This window comes from Homalodisca vitripennis, chromosome 3 (assembly GCF_021130785.1).
Source record: "Homalodisca vitripennis isolate AUS2020 chromosome 3, UT_GWSS_2.1, whole genome shotgun sequence".
Classification (NCBI taxonomy): Eukaryota; Metazoa; Arthropoda; class Insecta; order Hemiptera; family Cicadellidae; genus Homalodisca; species Homalodisca vitripennis.
In genome coordinates this window covers 101,424,762-101,437,978 of record NC_060209.1, presented here as the reverse complement: position 1 = coordinate 101,437,978, position 13,217 = coordinate 101,424,762, and the positions used below count along the sequence as shown (strand labels likewise).

The 13,217-nt window shown below is 31.6% G+C and overlaps 1 protein-coding gene across 2 annotated transcripts in view; it reads left to right on the top strand.

Moving 5' to 3' along the window:
• LOC124357255 (protein expanded) overlaps window positions 1–9,193 on the top strand; it is a 91,691-nt gene extending 82,498 nt beyond the window's left edge. For both annotated transcript variants that reach the window (XM_046808825.1, XM_046808824.1), the window contains 3 exons: window positions 1,370–1,613; window positions 2,415–4,093; window positions 5,665–9,193. In XM_046808825.1, the coding sequence (XP_046664781.1) occupies window positions 1,370–1,613; window positions 2,415–4,093; window positions 5,665–6,294 (2,553 nt within the window). In that variant the 3' untranslated portion in view covers window positions 6,295–9,193. The remainder of the gene's footprint in view (window positions 1–1,369; window positions 1,614–2,414; window positions 4,094–5,664) is intronic.
• Window positions 9,194–13,217: the final 4,024 nt, after the last annotated feature.

Here is a 13,217-nt window from a genome sequence, read left to right as displayed (position 1 = left end):
GACATCCGTACTATACGGACGTCGTAAAAATGGCGTCAACTCCCAACATCCGTATAGTGCGGACGTGCACTTTTTATTACTTTACTGGCCACCTATTTCACCAAATGCTTTGAAATTTCACAGACTTGTGCACAAAGATATTTTGCATCGAAATATATTAGTTTGTAATGGTTTGACTTCGTATTTTGTCAGTCTGTGACTGAGCAATTGCAGTTCGTCTCGACTGACTGCTCACGCTTGTTGCAGACAGCTGTATATCACGTGGTTGTGAATATTCCGTTTTCTTCACAGTTTTAGGTTAAAGCAGTGTAAAGTACGGCAGTTAAAGTTTAGTTTATTATTTGTTTGATTTCAAAATGAGTAAAAGACATCGTTCAAAGTCTCCCGTAAGTGAAAATACACTAATTAGTAACCTAGTTGCAAATGGTGTGGATGTGATTGGAATTCACCCCAATTGTTTTGGTGACCACAAGTGCTAAAACATTTTGTAGTGATGTAAATATTGTTTTAAAACTTTTTTAAAATTTAGTTTATGAACAGTTTTAGTTATTTTGTCAGAAATAACTTTGGTTTTATGTTTATTTTAAGTACTGTGAATTTCAAAGGTCTTGTTACATTGCCTTGCCCAGAAATGGCAAAAAGAAAAATTTACACAGCTTTACAAAAATTGATGTTACTCCACTTGTAAATAAGGTAGGCCTATAATTTTTGTTTCCTTTTATTAAGGATTAAATATATCATAAAGTAAATGTGTATTTTTGTGTCAAATATTTTTTTTATCTATATGGTTTCCATGATCAAACTTGAAATTTTTTCTTTTATATTTATTTTTATATATGTATATGTATGTAAAAAAATTACTTTCAAAATAATAATTTGTATATTTCTGTAAGCTACATGTATAAAGAAGTAAAACAAAAAAAGAATTACCTAAATATCTTAAAAATAACTGAGTTATGAATTTTTTACAAAACCCTTACATTTTGTCTGAAAATGGCTTGGGATTTCTGGCACATCACTTGATTTAATGGCCGGGGTTAAAAGGGTTAATAGCTTTATCACATCAAAAGTTACTATATTTGTAATGTTAATGAAATAAACCAAGTTACCAGAATCTAAGAGTATAAGTGTACACTAAATTTACAATAAAAATAATGTGACCAAGGGCAGAGCTCTATGTGTCTGTTACCTCAGGAGTTTCAGACCGAAGTGACTCTCTCCTGAAGGGATTAGGGTGGGTGTCTTACATTACCATTTTTTAGTTTTGTAATTACTGGAAACAATTTACAAGACCTTCATTACTTAGCATTTTCCATAACTAATGTTTCATCTCAGTGCGTGGTCACTAGTAATTTGTCTGTATTTTCAGAGGGAGAGTAAGCAGCTTGTAACATCTAGACGCAGAGCAAGTACAAGCTCAAGTCTTGAACTAGGTTACTCACACACAGCTCAGAATTCTGCACTAAGTGACACCAGTGCTAGCCTCGAACTCGACTACAGCGTTCAGTCTGCGCACACCAGCAGTGGCGTGTACACATTGCGCAGTAGCACAGCTGCACATACTCTAGCGTGCTCCAGTCAGACCTCTGGGATCGTCCTGGACCAGTCAGATGGTACATATTAACATACTTATATTTCAGATATTAAGTTTTTAATATAATCAAAAAGATGCTTTAATTGTCTTTTTAAGATTTTTCATAACTGAGTATTTCCATTTTTAAAATTTGAAATTTTTGTACTGGAATGACTGATAATACAATTAAAAAATTAAAAGGCATGTTTATAAGCCGTGCCTTTGAAATGAATGAACTCACAAGAACCAATAAACCAATAGAATGGACTAATGAAGGACCTGACAGGCCATAAAGAGAATCGTACCAACCAATGCAATGAAGTAACTTCACGTGTTTACTGATATCACAGTATAAAATGTCATATTACCATACAAAGTTTGCTTACAAATGTTGTTATTCTGTGATTTTCTCGGCGATCATGGTTACCCATAAGACCAATGTAAGAAGAATTTATTTTATTGTTACATTATTTTGGATTTTTTAACCCCGAAATCAATACATATATTCTATTTTGTATAAATAGGAATATATGTACCAACTTTGATGTTTCTACAACCTTTCTATAAGTACAGATGGATAGACAGATAGGTGGACAAAGACATTATTTTAATAAACCCCTGTTGTGTCCTTAACAATGAGGAAGTAAAATGGTGTATTGTGTATTTTTTATTGTGTTCCTACATAATAAAAGTAGATATTACCACCAATGTAACCTCTTTAAGTATACATTTTGTTATATTTAGTACAAATTAATCACTTTTTTATTTAGTATTAATTTTCTTATGTTGGTATGACTTATCATGATAACAATTCTATTTATTACTTATTCCCTTTTTGTAGGTCAGAGAACACGCAGTGGCTCTCTAGTAAGTGCCTCAGGTAGCTTTCACGGTGATGGCAGTGATCCCTCAGATGCAGGACGTGGTGCTCTCCTAACGGCTGAAGAATTGTCTGATCTAATTGTTGGAAGGAGTCCTAAGCCTCGCAGGGGAATATACCCTTCACGCGCCACCGTGAGCTCTACTCTTGACTCGGACTCTGACTACGTAACTCTACCTCCACCACCCCTCCCACCTCCTCGATCAGATTCTGAGAGGCCATCATCTAGCTACGCTATTCTTGATCTAGCATCAGCACTGTCTTCACCAGAAGAAACACTCGCCTCACCCCTTAGACTGGACGATTCTCTATCTAACCTGAGTCTTTCTTCAAGAAAATCAATGGAAGAATCCATATTACAACAGCAAATCCAGTTTCAACATCTAGCTTCAAGTTTTTCTCCACAAAAACAGTGTTCACAACATTTCCCACCAGCACAAGTGCAGTTAAATCATACTGTTTCAAAGACTGCAGTTTCGACATCCAGCACTGCTGTGCAGACTTCGGACCTGCACCAATACCTGTCTCAGCCTCTGACTGTCCAGTCTTCAGCAGCTAGTCAGTTTCAACCATCCTATGTTTTACAAAGCCAGAGTTCTCCCAAGTCTTCTACTGTATATACACCTTTACCCAACCTCCCATCTCCAACGGAAGAGGCAAGTGCCCGATTCATCACGACTAAGCCGCACATCAACATCCTGACTGCTCATACGAGTATGGTTGCATCGACAGCAGCCCCCAGTTTTGCTGCACCCACCCTGGCCTACCGCACCTCTCAGAGTACCTACCTCCCAGAGACCCGCAGTTACCCCATAGACCCTGCTTCCAGAATGAAGATCAAGCACCCACAGAATACGCAGAATTTGATTCCCATTGTCGGCAGCAACAATTACTTGGATGTGCGAGGAAGTGGAGCTGCCTTCCTTCAACATTTTCATCAAAAGTTCCCTCCACCACCACCTGTATTACATCCCCGTCAACCCCCACCTCCTCCACCCCCACCTCCACCGAGAACTGCTCTGCAGACTGTCTACACCAGCCAGGTTACACGGAGTCAGATAGAACAGTTCAAACAACAATTGTATTCAGATGTTGATTACGTCATCTATCCCATGCAAGATCCAGCTATAAGTAAGCAGGAATATATGGATTCCAAGATTGCTTTGGGCCACTACAATCAGGTCTACCCACCACCTCCTTACCCATCTTATTCCGGCAAGTCTCACATGGTTTACAGGAGTACTCCGAATGTTGCTGTGGCCAGTGGCTACATTCCTGTATCGTTCAAAAACCCATCGATTCCATCTCAAGTGAAATATGCTTCTAATCAGAATCTTTCTTCGGACTATACTGCTTATCCTGGGTCTTCATTTTCATTTTTGAACCACTACCCTTCTTCAACATCTCCCTTGTATTCAGCAGCTGCTTCTTATTCATCTTCCTCAACACAGAGTTTGCGCTACGATCCATTCTCACTTCAGATGGGAATGCCAAAGTTGATTTCACCAATTCTTAGTGGAGGAAGTTTTACTAGGACACAATCTGACGATAACATACTGAATTCGGCTTATGAAAAACCTCCTCTGGAAAGAAGAATACGCAGACCTCCTCCTCCCCTGCCACCTCCTTATGATATGCAGGTTTGTTTTCTTCCTTATTATTTTTAATACATACTAATTTATAATAAAAATATTGATGGTTAGTTATAATGAATAATTCCAAAATATTTTCTCATCTCTATAACTAGAGATAGATTACTTATTACTTCATTCATCAACTATCAGATTTCATACTTCATTCAATTCTGATATTGATTAGAGATTGTTATACAGTTTTTAACTCTGTAAAGATGTGTAATTTTTCATGGGACACTCTTCTACAAGCATGTTCAGTTTCATTACTTAGATTTACACCAAAAAGTAACCACATCTTGATTGAACAGTTTTGATTGTTTGAAGAAATAAATGAATAGCTTAGTACAAAAGGTTAATCTTTTCCACTTATATATTTTATTCTAAAAGTGATACCATTTACCATAAGTAATTTTCAAGCATGTTTTTTCCAGTGTTTTTATATACATTTTTATTAAAATAATTCTACATTAATTATAGCAACACATAACAAAATATTAAGAAGCTCTAGATACATTTCTTTCCAAATAGTTTTTAACCATGTTTCATGATTGGTGGTAAAAGAGTAAATAATAAGTGGGAAATTGAGTGGAAAAACGCATAATTGTACTTCTTTTTTATAAAATTTTTGTTATAGATTGTTAGATTATTGGTATTTTATAATAATAATAGCATTATAATTAAATAACATATTACAGTGAAATAACATTGGTTTTTAGTCACTTTCACAAAAGACTGATAATTCAAATGTTTATCATAAAAAATACATTGAACTAAGTATCATAATCGAAACATTGTATCCAACATGAAGATAAAAAACATTTGTTTACCAACAGTTAACAGCTGGTAAAAATTACAAAGTATCATACCATTACATATTTACCATTAAGACAGAAAAAATACACTATGAAAATGTCTCTGGACTCTTCAAGGATAATTCCAAATTTGACTCTTAGATTATTAAATGTAAGCTGATTTTATCAATCTCTTATGTTAGGATGTGATGAAGCGCCACTGGCCCATTAGGCAAAAGTATCTAATAATAAAAGTATCTTTTAATGTGAAAGAATTCTTTATTAATTTTGCCTCCAATATTCAATTCTGATTGAGAATTTAACTAACTACTAATAAAAACGGTGACAAATATTATCGAATAGACCATAACTCTATTTAGGAACAAAGTTTATTTATCACTAATGTACCACTGATTCCCATTTTAGAGTTGTGTGAATTTTGAAGAGTTGCAATTTATCGACTGACCATTTGTCAGGTGGTCATTTTCACATATGTTAATCGTGCCTTCAAAAACATATACAACCCACCAATGAGAACTTGTCGAAGAAATGATCTATTTGTATATTAGTCTATTTTGAAATTGGCCTCAACTTATTTTGAATACAAGATAGTTGTTATAAATTAATCAGCATGTAACCAGTAGCTCCAAAAATACGTATACAGCAAAAAAAGGGGAAAGAATTGGATTCAGATAGTGCTGCAACAATTTTTTATAGCAAAATAAGTTTTGAAATTTGGATACTTATAATATACATAAATAAATAGCATATTCAATATGTTTGCAGAGAGAAGTAGATGTCCACAAGAAGCAGCTTCCGACTGTGACACACGCTCCCCGCCCAGCTCCTCTGCCTTTGGCAACAAAGGCAACTGGAGAAGACAAGTCTTTGGGAGACAAGGCAGCGGCAGACGGACTGCTAGACATCCGTACACTTCGAGAGAAGAGCCGGAATATGGACCTGCCCCTGATATCTGCGCTGTGTAACGACCGGTCGCTGCTGAAGCAGACCAATGCATTTGTCATGCCAAGACACCCCGGTGAGAAGAAGTGTGAGGGAAGACCGATAAGCTGGCACGTGGAGTCCTCTCCAAAGAAGTCGCCGGACACCAAGCTTTCACCCACTGACCCGGTAACTGAAGGAACACCCAAGAAGTCCTTCCTGTCCTCATTATTATCGTCCAAGTCTGTGAGTGATCCCAGTTCACCTGTGAAGCACTCGTACAGTACGGCCTCTAAGGTCAAGTATCCGGTCTCGGGACTGTCCACGACACAGATTGTCAAGCCCGGGCGTAAGGCCATGAGCCGCCACACGCACCCTCAAGAAACCAAGGCCACAAAAGTGGGTCGGAGCAAGAGTACAAGCAGTGCGACCACCAGTAGTGCCAATGTTACAGATACGATTTTACCTCAATGAAAAGATATCTGTGTATAGATGTAGAATTAGGTAGAAAACACAAGCTTCACAAGTACCCATAGAGATTCAAACCATGACATGATACTCAATTTTAAAACTAAGTAAGGGAAATGCAATAATTTAAGCTCTGATCTGTGATTATTTGTTGATTCGTTTTAAACTCTTTGTTTTAATGGTTGTTTACAAAAATATAGTTTTTCTGTATAAAAGACATAGTTTGTAGCGGCTAAAAGTCTTCCTTACGACATAACTGAGATTTAAATATCTCGAATTTTAATTTTAAGCACAGTAACAATTGCTCAATTTAAATTTGATTTATTTATTTATGTTAAATACCATCAATGAATCTCAGAAATGGTATTATTTTAAGATTTTTTATTTTTATTTTTTATACGTTTTGTTTTTTTATTCGACATTTGTTTTAGATGATGTAGAGTAGAAAATTCATTATAGGTTGGTTATTTTTTTATATGAAACATCAATTTTCATTTTTTATAAGTGCTATATTTTAAATCTATAAACAAGTGTATTCTTTTAGTGAGAACAGTTATTGAAAATTAAACTACTTAGATTATTTAAAATTCTAATAAGTGTGTTAATTTGGATTCCAAATATATTTTAAATTAAACTTTACTTTGCACACTTCCCTTACATTAAAATTGATTATCATTCTATCTCTATGGTTGCTGTAAAGCTGTTATAGTATAGATAAATTCAATTAATTATTGTATAATCTTTATTATTATTGTATTGCAATATTATTTTAATTATTAACTGTAAAATTGCAGAGTGATTTGGTAGCCAAAAGATTTTACATTACAAAGCTTTTTATTTAACACGTGTAGTTTGAAATATGTGTAATCAAGTTTTTTTATTGCATATTAGGAAAAATCTTTAAAAGTTTGAAAATGAAATGTTTATAAGTGGTTTATAACTGTGTATGTGTTTTATCACTGAATTTAAAAATAACTTAAATAACTAAACAACATAACTGGGTGATAATGTTATATTTTTAGATATTTCTATCACACCACTACCACTATGACATAAAAATAATGTTTTATTGTTTTTGGAACTGTATTGATTATCTTGTTTATTTGTTGTTCTTTGTAAGGGAAGTATTGTAATTTTCTGTACTGTTAACGGTAGTGTACTGTTATAGTAAACTAAAAATTTCACTTATGTTTTATTTTTGTTTTAAAACTGCATTTTATTATATTTTTAGTGTAAAGAGATAATGAAGAAGTGTGTTTATAGCATGTGCTAAGAATACAGTATTTCATATTGTCCGGCAGTACATAGATTAGGTTAGCAAGCCTAGTGCCAGTCAGATGGAGTGCCTTAATGTATAGCCACACATTATTTTATGTAAAGGGAAGTGAAGATTCCACAAAATAAGTATTAGTTTAAGTATTGCCCAATAAAGTTAATATTGGGTTATCATTTTTGGTGCTATTCTTTAACTTTCTTTATAGAGAAACTTAAATACTTGATTATTTTTCACCGGTGAAGTTGAATCATGTTTTTTAAGTACAGTACATTTCCAAATTAAAGTACAGTAAGTGTAGTGTTATGAAAAATGAGCTGTTCAGTAGATGGTAGACATGTATAATATATAAACAAATTGTATTATTTTACAACGACTGAGAATGAAATGCATTACCTAACATGTGTAAGCAAGCCTTCCTTACATATTATTTCTACATGTCAATAATGTCATAATTAAATCATACATATTAAGTTTTACCCAAATCAAATGTTTGTAACATTTTAACAATTCTCCTCATTCTATAAACTGTATTCTTATAATTATCATTATCAAATAAAATTGTATTTTATTGTGAATCTCCCCAGGCCGAATAAAATCCACCAAATTGACACTTTTGACAAATGAATGTCAAGATTTAAAAACTACATGAAACTTACTTTGACCAACAGCTATTGTTTGAGATTTGTATATATAGTTCAATAATAAACATAACAATCAGGACATTTTTATTATACAACAATAATTTTTTTTTATTAGTGTTTAATCAAACATCATTCACCACTGCCACTCATATTGTTTTCCAACAGTTTGATCAGTAATGTCAAATGAATTAAATTAATTGATATCATCATTAAAAAATTACTGAGAAACTATTTCGCTTTGTTTACATATAAAAACTACAAGAATTGAGCAAAATAGAGAATAGTTATTGTGTCAGCTGACACCCCTCACAGAAACCAATACACTCACTGATGCAACACAAGCAGGAAAAATGAAATCACTGCTGTATCTTCCAAACAATCTACTGTGATATTATTCAAAAGGCTTGTGTATATGTGAGCATGGGAAGATTATTCTACCACTTACACGTGTTAGTGTTTATATTAAGAGTTCCATTAGCCACTATAAGAAATATTTACTTTAAATAATTAAATCTTAGAAATCACACAATGCCTTAAGCTTGTTTATATGATATACAATCAACGGACAAAATTTCCAACAGTTGAATTAAACGTAGATTTAACTTCAGTGAGGTCATTAATATTTTATTGCTTCCTAATTCACTCTGAATTCTAATTCTGACATTCTGTTTACAATTCTAAGTGATATTTATAAATAATCTATAAGTAACATTTAGAAATAGTGTTTTTGTGTTCAGAATATTTCATGTTTATAGATTTTGGATCAACATTAAGCGTATAGTAAATAAAAATAAATTAAGTAGCACTTAACATTTTGTTTCTAAGGTATGTTATTGCTGATATGTGTTATAGCGATGTCTATGTTATTTGCACTCAAATATTTATCATTTGTCTAAAGTTTATATTGTGCCGTTTTTAATTATTTAAACAAACTCACACGAGTTTTTTACTTCATACTTTGTTGAATATAATAAGTGCCAATTCCTTATTATTTGTTAGTTTTATCTAATTTTAGACCCATTACATTTCCTAAAACATTTATTGCTTGGTAATATTGACAGAGTAATCGTTTTTATTCATTTATGTAGCGCTGTTGATATATATATATATATATATATATATATATATATATTATATATATATATATATATATTTATCTTTCATATATATATATATGAAAGAATATAATAATGTTTTAAATTGGTATTATGTCAGCTCTACTTTAAAAAATGCAAGAAAGCAGCGTAGTGAAGTTTTAGTAGTATGTAATTAATGAAACACAATATCATGATTGTCGCATCTCAACTAAACCGGTGAAAACTTTTCAAGCTCAATGTTTAATAAGTAGCTATCACAGATTGAATTCTTATCAGTCACTCAGGGTGCCATTTAGTTTTTTGTAATGGAGTTGTGCAGATATACTTGTTGCTCACTATTATTTCTTGTGTTAATAATATTGTTGTTAATATTTAGGAAATTTGGTTTTTATTTCAAAAGACCAACTCGTTGTTATTATTCATTGTTTCCAATCTGAAAACTTTTAACATTCCAATTTCTTTTCTGCTCTTAGACAATGCTCAATTATTGTTAAGCAAGATCCCGTTATCTCTTGTTAGGTTAAGCCTTGTTTCTTGTTGATTGTTTTATCTTTGTTGATTGCTGCATTTACATTTCTCTAAGACTATGAATATGTACATACTAAAAGTGAAATTCATTTTAAAACATCTTAAATTGTTAAAAAATAATGTCTATATTATTAATTTTATAAGAAATTTACTTTGGATTGAATTTGGTGACTATTAAAGACTCAGTTCTCTAAAATGTACCACAACTTAAAATTTAATTATTTTATTTTATTTTGCAGTAGTTTAAACATTGTGCAAAGAAAATAGAGACTGTTTTAAGCTGTGTAAAATGTTTTCAAATTGCTTTAAATGTTGGTATTGATTGTTGCTTTATTCTATTTGTATATGTTGAAAAAAACTACCTCATTTAATCAGAAATATGAAATATTACAAAATGTAAAAGCAAGTAATGAAGTAACGGTTCATAATATACACTTGTATGAACAACATTTACTTAATATTAAACTAGAACTTCATTTTAGTACAAAATTAAAGCTATTTAATTATAACAACCATGTAAATAAAATAGTATTGCACTGAAGATTAAAATTAATTGTTTTATTTTGTAAGTTATTGTTTATTATAAACACAATTTTATTTTTGTTCAAAACTAGACCAAAATATAAAAATACAAACTTGACAATCTAAAAGTTAGTTAAGAAAAGTAAGTAAACATAATATAGCATTATTGACAACATATATTGACTTTAGTATTAGTGATGAGTTATTCAGAAATAAATCGGTCCATTATTTAATTTGTGTTTTTTAAAGATTACTAAATGAACTATATTTCAAAACAACTTTGTCTTGATATGGTCTCTAAACTTCACATTCCTGTACATTTTTAATGTAAGAGACTGTATTGAAATAAAGTTGGATAATAGACAAGTACATTGATTCTTAATATTCATAAAATTCAATCCAAATATGGTGCAAAACAAGGCTTTAGGGAAATTTTCAAAATGTTGGATAAGATGTTATAGATTAAAATAACATAAATTAGAAAATATTTTGTATAATCTTATATGAAAAATGTAAATAAATAACAAATCTATGTCTTCTTAATTAAATAAAATACATTTACGTTAAGATCATGTGTTTATTACTTTTACTTATATTCCAGATTAAAACACTGTGGTGACACACGCACTTACTTTATCCCATAGCATAACTAGTATCTAGGTGCTCCCACAGTGAGTATGTTATTTTTAATATCTCTCTAAGTAGAGTATATGATGTTGATAATACAATGACTGTGATGACACTCCCATGGTAAACCAAGATATGCAGAAAATAAAATCCTATAAAACAGCTGATGAGATGATAAAAAAATGTCAAAAGTAGCAGCAACAACTAAGAAGAGAAAGCTGAAACACTGGCTTTATAGACCTGGAATTGATGATGTCTGAGTAAACACAATATTTCCTCTCTTGGTTTGATTTCGCAAAAAGTAAAAAATTTCGATTTATGTACAGTTTTTTTTTTCAAAATACGCTTAATTTTCACCACATATCTCTTTCAAACTCCGTTATATGATATACCTGGATTCACTCAATAATAACCATTAAAAAGTTTAAATTTCAAAAATATTCAAGTTTTTAATGTTATTTTTATTCATAACCTATGTATATGTGCGTGTGTGTGTGTATATATATATATGTATATATATATAAACATATATAAATTATTATATAAAATTAATTCTGAAAGTATAAAAGCTTAAATTTGAAGTATGACAGTTAGTTAAAAAACCATTACTACAGTAGTTTAGCTTTCCTGGCTACAGTAATTTTTAAATAACTGGTACTGATATATGACAAATTTAACATTGAGACGACAGATTCCCTCGAAACAATCATCCAAACTTTATATAAACTTAATTTCTTGCAGAAGATTACCCAGTAAAAGCTTACTGGTAATTGGTAGTAAAGTGATTTTAGTGCAACTTTATACACACTGACCTTCCACTTTGTCCTCCTTTTATTAGATCAAAAGTACTATAAAATAATGATTTTAGGAATTAATATTTCAAAGATTTCCCAGGGGAGTGCCCCGGCCCCACTACTGGTCTGGGGGTTTTCCATACTCCCAATTCAACAGTGTACTGGACACCCCCAGAGAAAATTTCATACTGGGTGCACCACTGTGTTTATACAGTAGTATATAAACTAGTTTTTCATTGATTCGGTTGTAGCTATTGAAAATATAATAGGCACCTCTTTTCGCAGCCTTGAGCAACTGATTAAATCTACAAATACAGCTGTTCCTCGTGTACTTTGAACACTGTAACAACCTAGATATTATAAACACCACTAAAAGAAAATAAATTTAAAGGCAATAAATATTTATTTATTTGTATCAAATAAACATATTATTGACAAAATATTTATTAGAAGGAATGCCTACATAGGCTGTGAAGGCATTAGCTATAATTTATGTAGATATGATTAACATCACAATATAGACAGCAAAAGATGATAACGGAATAACAAGATGTTCCGACCGAACCAATAGTGGCAGGAGGTAAAGAGGTATGTTAGGTATGCCCCCCACTAATCAAAATCAGTATGAATCATCCAATCAGTGACACGAGTCTTAAATTTTAAAATCAATGGAGAATCAGAGAGTTTAAAGAAAGAGGACAGATATTAGTGTAGATGGTACAAGAAATATAAAATACTTTAGTAGTTGAGAATGATTTAGTTGAAGATTGGTAACTCCTAAGTTTTTAGTGTATGTCTAGTGCTGTGTGTGTGAGAAGATAGATAAAAATGTTTATAGATATATATTAACACATTTTTTTTTAAATGGTTGAATAATTATAACGGACAGTTTACGAAACATTTTGTCAGTAGAGTAACGTTTTGATTTTCTGAAACCCACTTTTAGCAATGTTTTTGTGTTATAGAAAGTGATAGAAGGATGGACTTAGATGCGCCCATTCAATAATTCTAAAACAAAGAATTGATTTCACCTGAGCAAAATAAGCCAATTTAATATCCTTATTTTCTAAGTTTCGTAAATGCATAAACTGACCATTTCATTCGAAAATACTCGTAAAAAATTAAGCCTTTATATTTTTAACAATTTACTTTATGGATTCAAAATTATAACACAAATTAAGATCAATATTGCACCTTGCAACTATAGATTAATACATCTTGAAGCATGTAGTCGCTTTTGATTATTTATGAAATTGGCATAAAATTTGTTCTAGTTATGTTAAGAGGCAGATAGGTTTGATTTTACAGTCATTCCAGTTCTCTCTCTTAAAAGAATTAATTTGTCATCTCTGAAAAGAAACAATTCCAATTAAAATTAGTCTACTAATGTTGTTAATATTAATTAGAGTCCAAAAGTACTGCTTTGGATTACTCTGTAGTCCAC